This window comes from Eutrigla gurnardus (genome assembly GCF_963514095.1).
Source record: "Eutrigla gurnardus genome assembly, chromosome: 6".
Taxonomy (NCBI): domain Eukaryota; kingdom Metazoa; phylum Chordata; class Actinopteri; order Perciformes; family Triglidae; genus Eutrigla; species Eutrigla gurnardus.
This window is the reverse complement of record NC_139920.1, coordinates 8,610,810-8,630,718: the sequence shown is the minus strand read 5'-3', so window position 1 is coordinate 8,630,718 and position 19,909 is coordinate 8,610,810. Positions and strand designations below refer to the sequence as shown.

At 43.7% G+C, this 19,909-nt stretch overlaps 3 protein-coding genes across 4 annotated transcripts in view; 2 read left to right on the top strand and 1 right to left on the bottom strand.

The window, feature by feature from the left end:
• rab6ba (RAB6B, member RAS oncogene family a) overlaps positions 1–4,926 on the top strand; it is a 49,238-nt gene extending 44,312 nt beyond the window's left edge. For both annotated transcript variants that reach the window (XM_084012343.1, XM_084012342.1), the window contains exon 8: positions 2,033–4,926. In XM_084012343.1, coding sequence (XP_083868469.1) covers positions 2,033–2,097 — 65 coding nt within the window. In that variant the 3' untranslated portion in view covers positions 2,098–4,926. The remainder of the gene's footprint in view (positions 1–2,032) is intronic.
• Positions 4,927–7,301: 2,375 nt separating this feature from the next.
• LOC311014439 (uncharacterized protein) lies at positions 7,302–9,337 on the bottom strand. Its single transcript, XM_084011059.1, has 4 exons — positions 9,169–9,337; positions 8,271–8,774; positions 7,809–7,913; positions 7,302–7,714 (listed from the first exon to the last, which is right to left on the bottom strand). The coding sequence occupies exons 2-4, from the start codon at positions 8,624–8,626 to the stop codon at positions 7,669–7,671; spliced, it is 507 nt and encodes a 168-aa protein (XP_083867185.1). The 5' UTR covers positions 8,627–8,774; positions 9,169–9,337; the 3' UTR covers positions 7,302–7,668.
• Positions 9,338–10,527: 1,190 nt separating this feature from the next.
• On the top strand, positions 10,528–18,303 carry cep63 (centrosomal protein 63). The gene is made up of 15 exons (XM_084011487.1): positions 10,528–10,898; positions 11,000–11,177; positions 11,409–11,504; positions 11,750–11,845; positions 11,957–12,046; positions 12,146–12,328; positions 13,004–13,116; positions 13,302–13,445; positions 13,541–13,607; positions 13,701–13,898; positions 14,626–14,712; positions 14,828–15,030; positions 15,163–15,247; positions 15,335–15,527; positions 15,638–18,303. The coding sequence occupies exons 1-15, from the start codon at positions 10,858–10,860 to the stop codon at positions 15,658–15,660; spliced, it is 1,797 nt and encodes a 598-aa protein (XP_083867613.1). The 5' UTR covers positions 10,528–10,857; the 3' UTR covers positions 15,661–18,303.
• The last annotated feature ends 1,606 nt before the right edge of the window (positions 18,304–19,909 follow it).

Sequence of the window (19,909 nt, the reverse complement as noted above, 5' to 3'; positions counted from 1 at the left end):
TTAATGAGAGAGAGAGCCAGAAAGCAAAATAAATCACAGCAGAATCATGTTGATCAGCTAAGGGCAACCGCGCTATTATTTTGTCGATAAAGTGTATTTTATTATTCAGGGTTGTTTGGTGAAATACTAGCAGCACATCATGACGTTTCCTTTCTCAACACCGTCAAGGTAAAGCTTTGAGACGACGATGTGATGCTCACTTGTAAAGTTTAACACCACACAGTCACAACGAGGCATCGGTTCTCAGTGTAAATCCTAAAATAAACAGAGGATAATGCTTCTCCACTGAGACAGAGTATGCCCGAGATCATGTGTATTCTATCAGTGACGCAGGTTCACTCACAAGTGTCTCATCCAGTTGGTGTTTTTGAAGATATGATTTCAAAAACCGCTCTGATCAATATTTTTATTGTAACATTTGCACAATGAAATGAGCCAAAGTGTCCGCTTGTAATGGAGAACCCACGGAGAATGATCTCCAAATGCTGCAGTTCCCCTCAGCCACAGTGCAGTTTAGCATCTCTCAGCTCATTATATGGTTTTATGGCCTGGGACTTTACTGTTTTGGCTCACCCCTCTCATCATCAGCACTATTCCTTCTCCAGCAGGCAGCTGGTTTTTAGAGAAGGAGCTCTCATAAACTCACTGTACGCTGCTTAACAGCAGTCACGCAAAGTAAGCAACAAGCTAGTGGACATAGTGGAGCATTTAGCCGTTAAAGAGCCGGATGTTTCCCTCGGGAGTTAGTGGAGAGTGGGTGAATATTGGGCTTTCTCTCTGCTGGATGTGTAAACTCTTAGACCATATCAACGTCTAAGGTTATAATGTGTTAATGCCCATACGTGGCCACAAAACAATCAATTAATGTAGTTTTCACATGTGATTTGTGTTTTTTGAGGTTTATTCTGGCTTTCATTTGAACCCACAATGTTTGGAAGATGCTTATTGCAGCTTTAACCCTCACACCTAGGAGATTCTTACCTACAATATGAAAGAAATATAAATTCTCATTGCTCACTGTTCAGGAGCTGCTGTAGACTGTACTGACACACACAAAGACACACACACACAAAGACACACACACACACTCACACACAGGTATCAGAGGACTGAAGCCTGCTCATTTGGTTTGGTAATGTTGGCTGCTGAGATAAGGCCTCCAGATTCCAGATGGGAACCAATCCAAATGGGAACGCTCAAGTATACGTTTGCATTTAAAGACCGTCCTTCAAATGTCACCCACATATGAAAACACACACATCAACCGCTGCGTTTAACAGCACCAGCACCAGGACGGGCGTCTGAAAGCCCCAGTGGGACTGTTTACCACACTCACTTGCATATAATATGTAGGCCCCCTCCTCGTACCTGCATAGTGATCATCAGAAAAATGAATAATAAGAGCGTGCTCCCCAGCTGTGGTGTATGGAAGCATCCACAAGCACTGGTGATGCACTTCTTATCTCATGTCTGCCCCTCGATCTCACTGCAAAACTGTGGAGGAAAAACGCTCTGGAGGATTGACAGGGAATGACACCTTATCTGAACTGTGGGGGGGAAACTGCAGAATCATTCTGACTTACAGCAGCAACTCATTAACACACAATTGCATCACCTTTAATTGTCGCACAGCATTGCCAACGGCATCCATTCTCAGTTTATTACCCAACTAACAATGGAGGGGAGGATTTCCTGTTGAGCTGAATAACTTGTACATGTTATTAGAGGAGGATTGCTGTTCAATAATTACTGATTTATATTTTAAACATCTTCAGTAAATGATATATTTATTTATTGTTGTCTCATATCAGTGTTTTAGCTAGAATTGGTTAGAATTGTTGATGCTTTGTTTAGAAATGAAATTGAATCATGGACGGTACTGCCATCTAGTGGTAGTAAAGTCGTATTACAGTCTATTAAGAGATCATACAGGTAGTTTGGATTCTCTGGATTGAATATGAGTGAATAAGAACTCATCCCTTTCATCAGCTTTTCCTCTTTGAAAACCATCTTCCTTAACGTTGTTCTGCAGTGATCGACATCAAGTTGGACAAGCCGCAGGAGCCCCAGACTACTGAAGGCGGCTGCTCCTGTTAATACTCGGCACCGTCCTGGGAAAAAACCAACATCATTCACACCACATGCTTGTTATGTTGCTTCCTATTGGTTAACTTGCAGTTGACTTTGCACGTTGAGAATCTGGCCTCCTCACCTGACTATCGGTCATCCGTTGGAACTAGCAATATGTGAATTTGGTTCTAAAGTAGTGTAGCCTACTTTGTTCATGAAACTGCCAAAAAGTCTTACAACTTGCAAAAAAAATAGAGAGAGAAAAAGACAGATGTGAAAAAGGAACCCCAAGTTACATATGTGGATACAATTTTTTTAAGTAGAAAAGGAAGTTTCCCCGGTTTCTTTTTTGTATTTTTGTACATTCAGGGAAATCTCTCTGGAATTTTTTTTTTTTTAAAGATGCAAACAGCTCTGTATTTGAGGGCTTGATAGGAAAAGGTGGTTTAAGATGCGTTGTTATGGATCCCACTCTTGTTATAGGCAAAAGTGGAGATCCTCCTCACATTACTACTCGAATGTTTACCACACTAAACCCTGATGTATCCCCTGAGAGCCGATGTTCAGAGCATTGATAGTATATAGTGGAGTCATGTCTACCTGAGCAGAGAATGAGGTCACTCTCCCTCTGTGTGTGTTGTTATCAGAGCGTCTCTGGTCCCATGGTGGCTGCTCTGCTCTGCTACAACTGATGTCGTTGTGTGAGCGTAGCACCCAACCTCCGATTCCCCCTCAAGTAAACACTGTTGCCGTTGTGTGTGCTGTTGGCACGCGTTCCGGTGCCCCCCATGAGATCGTATTCTGGTAACAATATGTACCGTGGTCAACAATGAGACACATATGTTTTCATCCTGTTTGAAATGTGCCACAAATTACCCAAATTATGTTTGTCAATTTGAAAGATCATTTCCAAGTCAGAGTTTGTAGAGGTAAAATTTGGTTTTGTGTTTTATCCAGGAACTGTATCTATCAGCCGGGTAGAGAAAGAAGGATGACGACCTGTTGTTAGTGTGAGCAACGTTACATCCTGGTAACACACACACAGACAGTTCTTCCGTGGTGTATGTGTTCTTACATGTGTAAATCATGTCACAATTCCAAACTGGATCAAAAACATGTTAGTCTCCAGTTATATTTTTTCTGAGGTGAGGTCCTGTGGCGGTCCACCAGACGGAGCGGGACTTAGTCTCTCTGTAGAGAACCTTTAAGCCTTGCCCAGCCAATCACAGCGCTCCTGCCCATAACCCCTGTGGGATCCATAATTTTGTGTTCTGGTCGTTAACAGGAAGTGATTCGTAACATCTTGACTATCTAATGCATGCCTAGTTTTTGAGCATAGGTACTGTCTAACCAGTGTACACAAGTTTGAACATGTAAATGGTAACATTACACCAGTGACTTAATGCACTCTGATAATGACTGTCTTCTCGTTTATGAAAACTGTTGAACTGGATTTGTATACTTGACATTAGAATATCTCTTTGTCGTGCGTGTGTGTACATGTGTGCTTTCTGTATAGGCAACGTTAGAATGCAGTTATATAGAGGGCCACTGCCAAGTCGTGTCCAACTCGCCACATTATGGCACCATTTGTTTGCGGTACGTCATAGATCCCCCCCCCCCACTCACAACGATATGATGTCTGCCGTTGCATTGTGTGATATCTGGGTAGTTGTGATTCTGATAGTCTGCTGTAAGTGAGCAGCGGGCGATCCAAGGCCGCTAACCTTGTAAACCAGTTCCATTCATGACAGAAGACTAATTTGCACATGTAGACCATTTCAGGTTAATATGACGTTTTGAAAAGCTTCATCGTCAATGTACAGCCACTTAATTCCAGACCTGTCTGATTGTCACGTAACGTGTCCCCACCGAGATGAGCTTTTCTTTGCTGCTTGTGTTTAAACTGACTACTGACGTTGGCATTATGCAATGTTGTTTGAGTTTGATCTTCTTCTTCTTCATCCTTTGTTTTTTAGAGCCAAGTATCATAACCTACACTGGCGGGGAAGTCGGCCAGTGTTGAGAACACTTCTTTGATTTGACTCGTCTCTGAAGTGAAATCTTACTGCACTCTTGAAGAATGTGTTTTAGAATTAGAGTGACGATGTAAGTCTTAGAAACATGGTGAAAAAAAATCTTTATCTCCAGGGTGTTTGGAGTACTGTGTCTTAGAGTAGACTCACACGTTTATGAATCGTTCACACGTGTCCAAAAAAGGGGAGCACTCTTGTGTTGTGAAAACTAGTGAACCGTTCTAACCCACATAATGAGCCAAATAATAATAATACTAAGAGACAGAGTTGGATCAAACCTCACAAGAGATATATTGACCGGAACACACTTGTGTTGTTTTTTTGGGGGAATGACAAAGACCGGTTGCATTTCAATTCAAACTGAAAGTTGAAGTAATAATGTATGGAGCCTCTGTGTTGCTGCCTATTTATTATCCCCACAGGAATGTACTGCTCTCATTACCAAACACACAGCCTTGGAAGGAGAGCACTTTTTGAGAAACGACTCGATGGGTATTTATTTTTAAATGAGGACAAATGATTAATCACTAGCCATAGATGTTCCTTTGTATTTATTCCCCTTACATATTAAAGTAGAGTCCCGTTTAGAGGCCCATGTTAGCATTCTCTGGAAATGGACCAAGTAGTGCAACAAGTGTGTTTGCGTGTCGGGGGTCTGCATTTGAGGACGGAGGTCGTGGCCGTTCCCTGGGGGGGGTGTATGTTCTCGTCACAGCTCTGTGCAGAAGACCTGATCAGTCCAGAGCTGGCTCTCCATTCACACTGTACAGAGATCTAGCATGTCTCTCCAAATGATTAATAAAGATGTCTTATTACCAAACTTCTCTTTTTCCTGAACTTTTTTTCTAACACTATTACATGTCTGGTGTTTCACACTTATCACGTCTTTGACTTCAAACCATGAAATAGTAGTAACATTCCATCGATAAAACGAAACAAAGTGTGATCACTTGAATATAACTGTAAAATTCTGTAAGACAACAACATTCAGTGTTCATGGAAACATCGATAATTCTATCGTATGACAAAAAATATGATAACAAGATCCACTTTTTGTTACCTAACATCCATTTTATTACCAACCACAGCTACAGCTCTGCTGAGTGCTGCGACTGCACAAACTCAGACACATGCAGGGATGTGTGCAGGCAGCGGGCTCAACGTAACCAACCAACAAGCCTTCTACCTGTGTGGCAGCAGCAGGGATGCAGAAAGGTACACCAGTGTGTGTGATGCTAGTTCTATTAGCTGTTGACGTGCTAACGTCTCACTTGAGGGCTGAGTGAGTTAAATACCTAAACTTCCCACCAGCCAGTTAGAAATGATGAAGCCTCTTGGATGACCTTCTAACCTTAAGCAAGCCCAGTTGCCTACGATAAAGCTTTAAAAGACTACAAGGACCTGGATGACTGAGAACCTTCACAGACAGAACAGGCTGTTATCCCCAACTGGGGCACTAGCGGCCCCTACTGGCCAGAGACAGGAGTCAGCATGAAGTCGATGGTAGTATAAAACGGGCAATAAAAGGTGTTTGGAGAAAGAGACCAACAGAGGTCCTCGAGCATGCACCCAAAATATGTGAGAGTAGTGGACAGACAGAGAGGTACTCACTCACTCAAGGATACGTGAGCGATCCCATGATCCTCCTGGCGGAGACGATGGACACGTGGAAGATTACAGGTGGTATCGATGAAGGGGGAGTTCCTCTGGAAGGAATGTGTTGGTACATCAGTCAAAAAAGTCTGGGAACCACAGCATCAGTCAGCCGCGATGAAGCAAGAATTGTGTCAATGCTAAGTGTCTTGTTCATGTTGGAGCGTGCACGGTTTCTGGTGTAACAACGTATATCCCCAGTGTGATCGATGACTAAAGTTAATCCCTGTTACTAGATTTACCGGCTGTATGAGCAGGGCTGGACTAACCTGCGTGGGGGTTACCCTCACAAAAAGTAAATATAGAAGTATTATCAAACACATTAGTATTTAATATAAAATATCTGTCACAAAGTCAACCTGCAAACATTACCAAGTGTGTAATCCAGTTTGGCATAAAAGTCCCAGATCTGCTCTACTGTAAATACATTCCAGTTTATTACACATACTCAAAAAGGAATGTACTGCTCTGTGGTTGTTTTCCATAGACTCCCCACTACAAATGTGTTTACATATTGCTGCAACTGATCTGACCACTGCCTCATTAGTCGGTCTAACCTGCAGTGGTGCAATGTTACTCATTTATATTATAAAAGGGTACTAGGTACTAGTACTTCAGTATTATTAAGGTTTAAATGCTGCTGTTTATAATTAAGTGCTTTTATATTGTAGTGACTGACTTCTGTAAATGATCTGAGTACTTCCTCCACCAGCAGCCGTTTGCTGCTCTGTTCCTCCTTAAATCCCAGCCATCAACACTAGGAGGGCCACACTGAAGCTGGTGCTGTGCCACTTCCCCAGTGCTGTGTGCTGCTGCAGGGCAGACTGAAGCCGTGACAGACAGCCAAACGCTGCTGACGATGCCAGTTCATTTACCACTTGGATGCAGCTCCGCGTCTGGAGCTGTGGAAGAGATGATCTAAATCATATTTAACCACCGGGACACGAAGATGGTGCTGAGAGAGAGATAACAGCCCTTCAATCAAACGGAGGGTGTTTCACAGGCTCAGACAACCTGTTACAACTAGTTGGCCACCAAACCGGCGTGACAACTAACGGCGGTCTTGCTCCATCCAGTGACTCCATGCAAACAACAATGACCTTAATATCACGGAGACACCTAACGAATACTTAACAGTGACCTGGAGATGAGATTTAATTATAATAATTCTGTTATTTCTTAACAAAACATGGATGTTTGGGCTGATATGTGGGCATAAGGTAACACAAAAGAAAAAGGCCATTTCCATGGAAGTAACGATCCAGTATTCTTGTATCTTTTAACGTGGAATACTTGCCAGATGCTCACTGAATGGTGTTTTTAATCCACTTTCATGGATGAATGAGTCTTTTGTGACATGTCTTTGTTGTGTATCGAGCCTACAAAAGTAATGCTCACATTATGCTGTTCACAAATCTCCTACTGGCTTCACTTTTTTTCTGTCACATCATAACTGATGTACACAGTAAAGTAGAGAATAGTCCCGTCTTTGCTTTCAACTCATGTTTTCTGGTTTGATCAGCACGAAAACACGGAGAGGAATGCTTTCAAAAATACTTTTATTAAATACTTTGTCAACTAGCTATCATAAATATAAAAAAAAAACATAACAATAAGTTATATTTAATGTTCAGCAGTGGCTCCGCAAAAGGAAAGGTCCTCAGGAGACCATCTGTTAGAGGGGGTCTCGGGGTGGGACAGCTGAACCAAATCCCACAGCACCAGCTGGGAGAATTAAGCCTAGAATAAATAATGGGGAGACGGGGCACCTTTGGCTGAGGACAAAACAATGTCTTGACAGGAGCACAAATAGATTCTAACGGCCTCCACTTTCCCTCTGCTCACAAGGTTAAGTTCACCCAGTAGAATCCTGAGAGGAAGTGTGGCATCATCATCGACCCGGCTCTTTTTAAATAGTCTCTTCGGTTGAAAGCCTGCGCCAGGATTTCATTTCCCTTAAAAAAAAAAAAAAGACAAAAAAGATTAGTCCACATTTCCACTGAATGTGTGCTGGATATTTCAGACATTTACCACCAAGTCAGAACTTACACATTACTACCCGGCACAATCCTCTCTTGGTGTTGCTTCGTCAAACTGAACCTTCTGAAGAACGCAGGCAGTTTGAGCTTGGTCCTGGCAGACCTGGAGGACGCACTGCAAAGTAGAAGGCCCCGCGTTAGACAGGATTTGACTCCCGCAACAAAGACGTGGCACCGCGGAGCCGAGGCGCTAATGAGAAACCTCGTGGACAAACGGTCACCGACGTGTGAACGGGGAGGTATGGCTGGAATTTTTTGTATCTGGACTCCAATTCTTTCAAATCAACACTAGTTTTAAAGAGATGCTTTTCTCAAATTCTTCAACCCCCCCCCCCCCCCCCCCCCCCCGCCCATATTCACTCCTAACAATCATTAGAATAGCAGTGTAAGGGGAAAAACATAGCAAACAACAAGAGGTCAAAGGTCAACATTTTCATTATTTCCAGGTATGTGTGTTCACTGTGAAACCCACCATTCTGCTTGCAACGAGGGGTCTTGTTTAGTCCCCGTCCCCTCCTCCTCAGCTGCCCGTTTCGGTCCACCTTCCTCCTCCTCCTCCTCGACCCCTGCATCCACGTCCTCCGGTATCTGCTCCCACAGCCGGCTGTTGACCCACAGAGCTTCCTGCAGGCCGAGGCCGCGTCCTATGCAGGTCACCCGGCGACACAAAGGGCAGCCCACGGTGAGCAGCCCGTTGCTGGCCTGCGACATGGTCTCCAGGCACAGGTCACAGAAGGTGTGTCTGCAGTGGAGCACCCTGGGGATCCTGTCCATCCGCGAGTAGGGCAAGAGGCAGACGCTGCACTCGCCGTCCTCACACAGAACCATGGTGAATCTGAGCTGGCGGACCGCTGCAAGGACCAAAGTTAGTGGGTGATCTGGATCCTGTAAGTCCCAATGAAACCCTGTCCAGCTGACACTGATGATGAGGGCTTGTTGAAGTAGATAAAAGCTGCAGGTCCCAGTTTGCTTCTCTCTGTTCAATACAAAAGGGTTTTGCAAATGGTTATTAGATGTGCCTCTTGATTTAAAAAAAGAAGAACATTCTAAACACTTTCACTGCAGTGATATTTGAACATTTAGATTTTTAGCTAAATTGATGGGAATACATGTCTTACTTATTTTAATTTCCCCAGATATCTCTCTGATAATATTAAAATTATATTGCTATTTAGGTCTAAAAGCATAAAAGTCAGTGTTCTGAGTATAGTCAGTTTTGTGCTTGTATTTTCTTTTTTAAAAAGTAGCTGAATAACATTGAAATGGATAACCAAAACAGAGCAGTATCCACTACTAAACATTAAATGTGAAGGAAAAAAAGAAAATGATATTAATAATTATCATAATAATAATTTCTGTTGAGTACTTACTGTACACGCGAAGCTCATGTAATAGTTGTTCCCAGAACAGACTCGGTGCTCCTTCAGACCTGTGAAGAGTATTGTCCCGCTGCACTACAGTGAATGGAGAGCCTCCTCGTCTGCCGCCTGTTAGGAGTGTCTGGTGTGTTTGTGGGGGCGGAAAGAGAAGCGTCCCTCTCTGCTCGCGGCCACAGCGCAACAGCTGGGGAAGCAGCGACTCTTTGTTCGGGCTTTGACGTAGGGCGGGTGGAGTAACGGCTGCGTGGAGTTCAAGGTTTGGGAGGGATTATAGGAAAGAGAGATAAAGGTCATAGGTATCTGCTACGTCAAAATACGTCTGGAGGCATTAAAAATAAGTGTTGGATGCGTGGTGATATCAAAATGATACCAAAAAGATGAGGGCTCGTCCGGGATTTGAACCCGGGACCTCTCGCACCCAAAGCGAGAATCATACCCCTAGACCAACGAGCCATACTTCCGTCTCTGCATTACTAGGTACTTAACTGTTCTATTGTTAGTCGAGTTTTAGATACGATTTCACAATCGGTAGTTAGGAAGCTCTACTCCGATATTTCCAGATCATTAAATCTCACCGCTCCATCTTTCGGATATCAGACAACTCAATTAAAAACCCATAATACCGATGTAAAGTATCGACCAACCGTTCAATGGATGTAGCAGTGAGCGCTGGGCTAGCTAACCTTTACGTGAAGGTTAGGTAGCTAAACCTGCTAGCTAATCCTGCATCTTCACGTAAAGGTAAAGCCCGATTATGATTTTAAAACGACTAAATTCGGTCTCTTACTTCAGACCCACATCAACATGCATCTTGCTGAAGGACAATGCCGATTTATGATGTAGTGCATGTTTCCACTACCTCTAATTTTAAACGAAAAACATTAGCTGTTCTTCAAAAGAGTGGGCTCGTCCGGGATTTGAACCCGGGACCTCTCGCACCCGAAGCGAGAATCATACCCCTAGACCAACGAGCCACGTGTTCACAGTGCCCAACGCAAGACACTTTATTCATGGTATCACAGCGGTGGTTGGTCATGCTTGCGATGTGTTTTTCTTGCGTATACACATTATTGTGTGGATTACATATAGTTTCCCAAATAAGTGTGATCGCAGTGATATTTTTACCGGAGGATATCGAAGTGAAGATTATGTAAATACGTTTAATTACAATAAAAATGCGGTACATCAGCATATTGAACTTTAAGGAGTATGTTATTATAATATTATAATGTGGTTGTATTACAACCGAGTTTTACACTACCTGAATGCACTATGGACGCACAGCGTGCTGAGGTCACGGATTGGAGGCGGAGTTACCGCCTTACATCAGGAAGTCTCTTGTACCTAATGTAGCTGTACGGTGGATGTAACGTTAGTTCAGTGAACCATGTAAACAAAAGCAGTTGGAGACACTGAAACTAGCTGGAACTCGCTTACGGTAGCTACTAACGTTTGCTAACCATGTAGAAACGGTTTACTTGACGTAAAGTTAGACTTTGCCACAAGCCAATCCAAGTTTGACGTGAGTTACTTAATTGCAACTCACGCAATTTAACTGGCGCCGTTGCATCTTGGTGAGCAGGTACTGCTGTCGCAGAGGTTTCGCGGTCAGTGTGCGGGTACTGAAAGCTACATTTACTTTTTAAAGTTACGCCCGCTGTCAGTGTCTCTCCCAACCAGATGGAGTCTGCTTTAGGGGCTCTGCAGAACCCCGACCTGAGGTAACGTAACGGGAACTAGTGATCAACGTTAGCTAGCAGCCCGGGATGGCGACCTCTTGATACGTGGTATTGTAAAGATGTTTGTCTGGTGTGTGTTTCAGCTCTGTCCTGTCATCATGTGAGCCGGAGCTCCAGGAGCTGATGAGGCAGATCGACATCATGATCAACCACCAGAAGGGGGAGTGGGAGGCAGAGATCCAGGCCATGGAGCTCAGGCTGAAGAGTGGGGAAGAGGAGCTGCTGACCTCCAGGAATCTGGTTGAACGGAGGGACCTGGAGGTGCAGTAGCAGACCCTTCCTTGTGTGTTCCTTGCTGTATGATAGACCAGTGAGGGTTTGTGAGTGCTAGCATGTTATGTGCTAATAGAATATAACAATTTCACCACCAGCAAGATCATGTCAGTTTGACCACGCATCCTAATCCTGCCACTTGTGTTGCTAAATATTGTTGTTGTGTTTTACCCACATTCTTACCTTCAACCCCATCACTGTCATCACCTCTGGTCATAGATCAGATTGCTCCGCAAGCAGCTGGAAGAAGCCCCGCCTGGACGACAGGAGTTAGTCACCAAGTACGAGCAGCAGCTGCAGAAAGTACGGGAAGAGGTGAGACACAAATATATATATTTTCAGTTCCCCAACATGTCGTAAAACCCTGGGGTACGTTTTCTTTACTTTATCTCCTATTAACCAGTCAAACCAGTGTCAGATCTTACTCAACCTACTGAACGTTAGATGTTGATATGATGTTGACCGCTGTAAAGTCCAATGCCAAAACATTTTTCAAGGTCTCTGATTAAAACTTGAATTTTAGAATCCTCTCTTTCTAACAAATATGTTTTCCCCTGCAGTTAGATAAATTAAAGAGAAGTTATCTCAAGCTTCAGCGCAAACAGCTCAAGGAGACCGCTGGAAGAGCAAATGCTACAGAGGCAGACCGTTCACAGGTGACCCTCAATGAGGCAGCATCTGTCCTCAGTACCTGACTGCTCTTTACTGCCACCTACTGGTTATGAGGAGTATAATCACCCTTGCGTCTCTGCCCTGCCTCTGTCCAGTGGGAGCAGCAGTGTGTCCAGTACCAGAAACAACTGACAGCGCTGGAAGCCCAAAATAAGAGCCTGACTGATGAGATCACACACACAAAGGTAAAAGCAAATGAATAACCATAAGATGTCAGAGTCTAATGCTGAAGCAAAATGATGGCAGATTAAGTTTCCACACATTCCCTGTCATTTCAATTCCAGTCCCAGTGTGCATCATGGGAAAAGGAGAAGGAGCACAGGGAGAGCTTAGAGGTGCAGCGTCTGCGGACGCAGCTGGAGAAGGCTCAGGGCAGCATGCACTCACAGGAGCTTGAACTGGAACGCCTCCGACCGCTGGAGATGTGGATGGGACGGTACCAGAGGGAGCAGCCGGTTAGCAGAATGGTAGGAATTACAAGAAGCTTTAAAACTTGAGTCAGACCTGATGACGAACTCATCAATCACCTTTGTCAAAGCTGCTTAAAATGTTTTGATATGAAGACTGAAGATGTATTTTATCTGCCATGTGATTATTTTGAGATGCTACTATAGATAAACCATATAGTTTGAGTGTTTTATATCTGTCGAACATGCAGTTTTAGGATTATATCGTGGATCAGGATAAAAAAAACAAACCTCACAATAAGTTGATCATGGTGAATTTCCATTATCAGGATAATCGTAAAGTTTATCTTATCTGACGCAATAAAAATATGTTTCTTAAAATAATACCAGTATGATTTAGTGCCATTTAAGTGTTTTAAGAGTATTTTTATGATTATTGGGATAATGTGAGTTTGAATCTGATTTCTATTGTGTGTTGATATTCCTGGAAGAACCAAACAATCTTGCACACGTCAATCCCTAGTAGTCATATTATTTCAGACATGTCTGTCCTCAGACAGAATGCATGAATGTCATTTTTGTGTACAGGTTGATTGTTTGTTTTTTTCAGCAACTTTGCCGTAGAAGAACATAAGGTCACTCACCAAACGAACCTGGTTTAACAGTAGATTGGTGCTACAGTGAAGGCGGTTGAAATATCATTCTGTCAGCTGAGGATCCACTGCTGTCCCACAGGTCCTTTCAGAGGAACGAGAGGAACTAAAACGAGCCAGTCTGGAACGCCAGAGGCTCCAAAACGAAGCTGCCAGACTCAAACAAGCACTGCAAGCTAAAGACCAAGTCATTCGGTGGGTAAATAATGTGTATTCAGTGGTCGTGTTTTGATGCAGTACAGCAAGAACACACAAGAGGGCAGTCTATCCTCATACAGCAGGTAGAGCTGCTGTTGGGTAGTTGCAATGCAACAGGCTTGTGTGCTGCATGAATAGAATGAGCCTGGAAGTCAATAAAGAGCATCTATCTTTCCCCTCAGCTCCCTGGAGGACTGCCTGGCAGCTCAGGGCTGTGTTGGCGTGGAAACGCTCCGACAGGATCTGGAGAAGACTGCAACCAGGCTTCTCTGTGCCGAAGCATGCGAGGCTCATCTCAAGGCTGAGCTGGCATGTCTCAAAGAGAGGTGAATGCTGGCCTCTTCCTACACCTGCATCATATGTGCTCCACACTTGTATTTGTCATACATGTGTTTCCATTTTAATGTTGTTGTTTTTTCAGACTGGAGAAGGAGAGCCGACGGAGAGCCGAGGCACAATGTGATTCCTCCGTCGCTGAAATGATAAAGGTGAGAATTCTTCTCTGACCGGTGATGTTGTGGGAGCTTTGAGATTTGGTCGCTTACAATCGTGTTGCCATTCTGTTGGATTTCATTCTACAGCTCGGAGAAGAGCTTCAAAGGGCGAGGCAGACTCACAGCGGTGAGGTGGAGGGAATGAGGAAGGAGGTGTCGAAGCTGACCACGGAGCTGCACCAACGTGACCTGGCCATCGCCACGCTGGAACGCTCCTCGTCCAGCAGCAAGCAGCAGCTCCGTGGCGAGGTGGAGCGAGCAGAGCAGAAGGCCGCCGAGCTTAAAGTAAGCAAGGAACCAGCAGAGACAAGATGGTTATATGGTAGTGATTGAAGACGGGTGATTTCAGGGCTCTAGTGAAGCCTTTTTAATGAATGACCTCATCGGAACAAGGGACACTGGGCTCTCATGGTGAATGCAAGAACCTGGGACAAACAAACTATTTCAAGACCCAAGTTTAAAAGTAAATAAATGTAGAGACAAGATTAAAGACGGGATTTAGCTCTTTTAAAAGGAAAACCCACATGAGGCAGGACTCTAGGGGGAGGCAGAGAGGAACAGGTGCATTTAACCACATCATTGGGACCAATAACTGTTTGGAGGACAGGAATATAATCCTTTTGACAGATTAAATTCCATGGGAAGAATCTCCTCATCACATTAGAATCTGTAAACTGTCTCTCCAGGTTCACGAAGCAGATTTTTATTGTCGCTGTGTTTGAGGAATGTTAATGGAGTGATATATTTACGACCGTGCTCTCTGGTCGTGGTCTCTTGTGCTGCTGCTGCTGCTGCTGCCTTTACGTGTTTACGTCCCAGCTTTCGACTCAGACTCGTTTTAGAGGAGCTACAGAAATGTTCCTAACTGTAACTTAAAGGTGACATGGTGTCCACATGAAGTCCTGAGAACATGTATTTTCCTTTTAAGGGTTGAGAAAAACACCATCAAGCTGGAGCCCATACATCTACTCCAGTAAAATAACTCTGTATTTCTTCTTCCTGACTTTCTCAGGTGACTCAGGCGAAGCTGGAGACTCTCCACACTGAGAACCAGCACCTGAAGGGTCTCCTTCAGAGGCCCGGGTCTCACTCACCTAAGGTCTGTCTGCTTTGACATAGTCGTTATGTTCTCTTATGCATTTTACACACAGCAGGAGAGGCTTGGTTTCTCTATTTGTCTTTTGGTGTTTGTTTCTTAATCGACCTTCTCTCAGAAGGGGGAGTCCTCGCTTGCCTCCCTGAGGGACAGTTATGTGTCGTCTCTGAGCAGCCTGGAACAAGAGAATCAGAAGCTCAGGCAGGCAGTCGCTGAGATGCACAGCCGACTCCAGGTCTCCAACCAGACCTGTCAAGACCGCTATGAACGAGCTCTGCTCAGCCGCGCCATGACTGAACGACCACAGCCTGCTCCAGACAGGTAGACGGCACAGACACACACACACACACACACACACACACACACACACACACACACACACACACACACACACACACACACACCTAAAATCAACAAATGTATTCCTCACGCAACTTCTTGCTTTATCTGTAGCAATGAAGATAGCCGCCATCACAAACACAGAGAGGAGATGCAGAGAGAGTCCAGAGAAAGTAGCACACCTTCTCCCTCTGCAATGGTGAGGCTCGTCACATATAATAACACACAGTTGTAGGGAAGGTGTGTCAAGAATCCCACATGTGTGTGTTTTATCTTCCCTCCACAGGAGCCTCTGTCGGCCTCACCTGTGGAGGGTGTGGTCTCTCATTTCCTGGATAAGGAGAGCCTTCTGGCCACAGAGCTGGTCCACAGACTGGACACCCACATCCAGGGGATGAGGGACAGCAGCATCAGGATCGTGTCCAAGTACCAGCCAAGTGACTCGGGGCCCGAGTCTGCCCAGACTTCAGCAAAGTATGGTTAGTGATGGAGTCACGTAAATCTGGGTGGAAGACCGCGTTCTTGCTCTGCTGATGTTTGTGCCTCCCTCGACTGAACTTTAGAGACGTCCTTTCTTACTTTTGCACAGTTTGCACACCTGACCCCAGCTAAGCCCCGCCCCCGTGACTACTCCATCAAGCTGTCGGAGCTACCGTGGAGCCAACACTGTCATTAACTGCACTCACGGAAGATATATTATCTCATTCTTGGACAAAACGATTACAGAGAGAAGCAGAGAGACTGGTCTACAATATGTGAAGGATATGAACGGGATGTCAAACTGATTCAGCAATGAAAACATCTTAAGGAGATACAGATAAAGCTACAGATCTCAGTGTAAAAGTGAACCACCATCACCCGGTGCTCGAGACGCAAGACGATGACATTTAGGACCAACACTGTTCCTGTAAAGCTGGGTTCCTCTTCATTTACTGTTATTAAAAAGCAAAAGCATCATGTGCAGACATAACGTACTCTTCTAATTTTAGCTCCACAGGTTTTTATGTACAAACATATCTGCTCTCAACGTCTCTCCTCTTTCTTCATGAGTTTAACCAGGATGAGCTCCAAATCCACTAAATCAGCCTGAAAGTGAAGAAACTCTGAAACAATCTGAATCTGGAGAGGTGTTAGAGCTGGATGATGCTACGTTATGATTGGCCGCCGTTCGAGGGGCGGGACTCAGCCAAGGGTTAGTTAAGTTCAGTATGGCAATGCAGAGGTTTGAGTTCACCCAAATGTTTCATAAGAAATGTGAAAAGGAGCGATTGTGGCTGCTACGACCTCACACAACCCGGCCCACACTGGAGGTCGTGTTGTATGAGGTTACACTTCATTAGTGTGAGAATTAGTCTTTGTCTCGTGTAGCTGATTAGCTTATTTTTCTTATTCTGTTTATCATGTATTCATGTGATGTGTTTTCACTCGACGTACATTTTTGTCCCAACAAGCTTATCTTATTAACGAGCAGCGGCTGACTGATTAAACGGCGTCCATCAGCTCCTGACGTATTCAGCTGATAAGCATAACGTACTGTACATCCGTCCTGTGTCACCATAAAATGGAACCAAGGCCCAGTCGTGTAGATAATTAATCCCAAAGAACATAACCGAAAGACAAAGAACTACGTATCTGACAACATGGCAAATCTATTTAAAAGATTTGTTTTTACTTTAGGGCTGATGATTGTTTTCATCATCAAATAATCTGTTATTTATGTTTCCAGATGGATTTATTCTTCATTTGGTCTATAGAGCATCACATCAGTTTAATGTCTATAACAGTTTAGAGCCTGAAATGTCATATTCTTGTCTTGTTTTGGCCGACCATTAGTCTAAAACCTTCAGTATTCTTAAACTCCAGACATGGAGAAGCTGATAATCCTCATATTTGAGGAGCTGGAACACTTTAAGTTCTTGCCTTGATTTGACAGATGAGACAGAGATTATAATTGGAGATAGCGAGAGGAATGAGTTGCAACAAAGGTCTGGACTTCAATTAAACCTGGGACATTGGATAACGTGGCATGCACTGTGACCACTGTGCTACAAAGGCAACCAGGGTTCAGCTTCTTTGATGCTGACGAGTGTAAAAATGATTTATTCTTTTTCTGATGCTCTTCTAATCAATTATCCAACTGTTTCTGTTCAGCTTGTAATCTTGTGCCAAAAAAGGGCGGATTGTGAAAAGAGAAAAGAGCCGCACTAAATGTACATGAATGAAGTGTCGCAGACGGCTTCTGTCGCCAGTTCAATGTCAAGGATGTCGGTCAGCGACACGGACTCAACTCTGCTCATGATTTCTTTGAGGTTTGTCGAGTTCAGCCGACTCGTTTCAGGCAGGCGTTGCCACATCTGAAGTACTTTAGCTGTAAAGATGGCTGACGTATGGGCTTTTGTGCCAGGGAAGATTTATATAATGTTGCATTCCATTCAAGCTTGGGTGACATCTGAGTTCCGGTCGGGAACTATGCTAGATTTCCTGAGTGCTGATTTCTCAAGATCTTTCCTTCCAAGTTGACATGAACATTTTGCGAGGAGGCCATGTGGTTACACACCTGTCTTTCTCCTGGAGATGTTATCACCAAACCATGTAGGAAACGTGCCTCAACTCTGCTTTTAATTGATTGAAATGACCTTTAGATATTCTCAACCATCCGTGCGAGGTCATCGTATTTATGCGACCTCACATATCTGACTCTTGGTTGCTGAATTCCACATGGATTTCTTGCAGGAATTCTGACATTTAAGCAGATCTCCTCTGCACTTGTCCTCGTAAGACGCCGCATACTCCAATCCATCAAGTAGCCTGGAACGCAGCATTAATACTTTGCATTTACATCCAGAGAAAAGAATGTTGCTGTGAGCCAAAGGAGTGTCCGTCCTCCCTGCACGCCTGTCATAAGCCAGAAAATACCACATATGTACATGTCTGTCCAGACGTCCCCGACAGTAGGGAGGGAGAGGAGGCAGCATATACTGTAGCTCTCCTCGTTTCCCCACCTCCTCCACCACCTCCACCACCCACCCTGCAGAGGCCCTCTGGCTAGTCAAGTGCAGGAATGTGTGCACCATGCCAATGCTGTCATGAACCTTCCCCTGCGGCCTGCTTTGTCCTCATCATTAGAAAGCTGATGGAATGTTAATATCAACCATGTGGGGCGCTCAACCTCACAAACACTGAAAGGCCAGGGGGGAATAGTTCTGTTTTACTGCTTCCCTAATGAAGGACACACTGATAGAAGGGAAATAAAGTGGAAAATCTCAAGAAATCTGTGCGTTTCTTCTTCTTCTTCTTTTTTTTACAACAATACAGGAGTTCTGCTCAGCTGTCTCTGGGTCCAGTGAGTGACTTCCCACTTTTGGTATTTGGTAGTCTGTGTTACTAGCATCGTAAGCCCCAACAAACAGCGCTGAGGAATTTGGCAAGGCAGGCATTCCTCTGGCTCTCTCCGGAGGGAGGTGAAAAGGTTTTTATATGTGGAGATTCTTTGAAGGGGCCTAGTAAAAGGGAGGAGGAGTGAGGCGGATTCAAGTCCACGGAGAGTTTGGACTGATTTATTTATGTAGTGATTGGCAGGAAAAAATTGCAAGATGATTGACTTACTGCTAAATTGATTAGTTTAATGAACTAAATTGCCTGCATTCGGCTCTTCCCTCGAAAGGAACTCTCTTGGTTATACTTTGACCTCATTTTTTGCGATTGTCATATTTAGCTTCTGATGATTACATTATGTATTCATGCAAATGCTTTACTTCTATAACCTTGGTGGACTTACTAGATACACTTTGACTATTCCTTTTTAATATTATGTAGTCTGACTAGCCTCAAGTCCTACATTTCCCATAACTCATCAGCATCTTTTATTAGACGTTGACTGGTAACTTCTGAGGTCTTTCAAACTGGGAACGTCACATTTGAAATGCAAGCTTTCTGCTCAAGTAGGTTTGTAGTCCAACATAACATCATCAAAGACCACTTACTTGGATTTTCACACAGCTTGTCTTACCTTGTGGCCTCCTACAGGCGAAGTTTGCTCAGTTACAGTTGCAGTAATTTAGATTAATAAGTTAGTTAGTTAGTTAGTTAGTTAGTTAGTTAGTTAGTTAGTTAATTGAACAAACTCCACCCACTGAGGAATACAAGCGATGTGGCTGAAAGCTTCAGGGGGAAAAGTGGACCTTGCAAAAAGATTTTCTTGTTGAATGTTTATTTATTTAAAAAGATGCCTTACTTTGCTTTGATTTAGAACTTGGAACACCGGGTTAAAAATAAAAATAAACAAGAATTAAATATAAAAGCATCTACTCACTCTACATCAATGAAAAACACACGAAAATATATAATTATACAAATATTTTTGATTTCAAAAGTTTATTTTCTCCATTCTCAGGGTGTCTAGAGGCTTCAGGTTTTCACATTACCCGGGTGTAAGATTCATATTGGACCACAATTTGCTTACAAACTACTTGTGATATCAAAAAATCACAGTTTAATGTGCACATAAACTCAGATTTAAAAGTAAGGTTGTTGAGAAACTAGCAAGAGTCTATGCTCTATGATATATATGTCTGAAAAACTTGCCAACTGTTTTCAAATGAAAGTAGCCAGCATGAGCTGCTAAAGTCCCGCAGGTAGGCAGGAAGGAAGCCTGTCCAAACAGGCTTATTACAGTCCTTTCATAGCCAGAGGGACTGGGCTTTTTTCATAGTTTTTTTTGTCAGTGCATGATTTATTGATTGTTGCTGGGATGATAAGAGAATGTCAACAAATATAAACAAATCTTCTCCAAGAAGATTACCAGTTCAGGCTTTAAAGATGCAGTGTGTAGGTTTTTACAGCAGCTAGTGGTGAGGTTTGA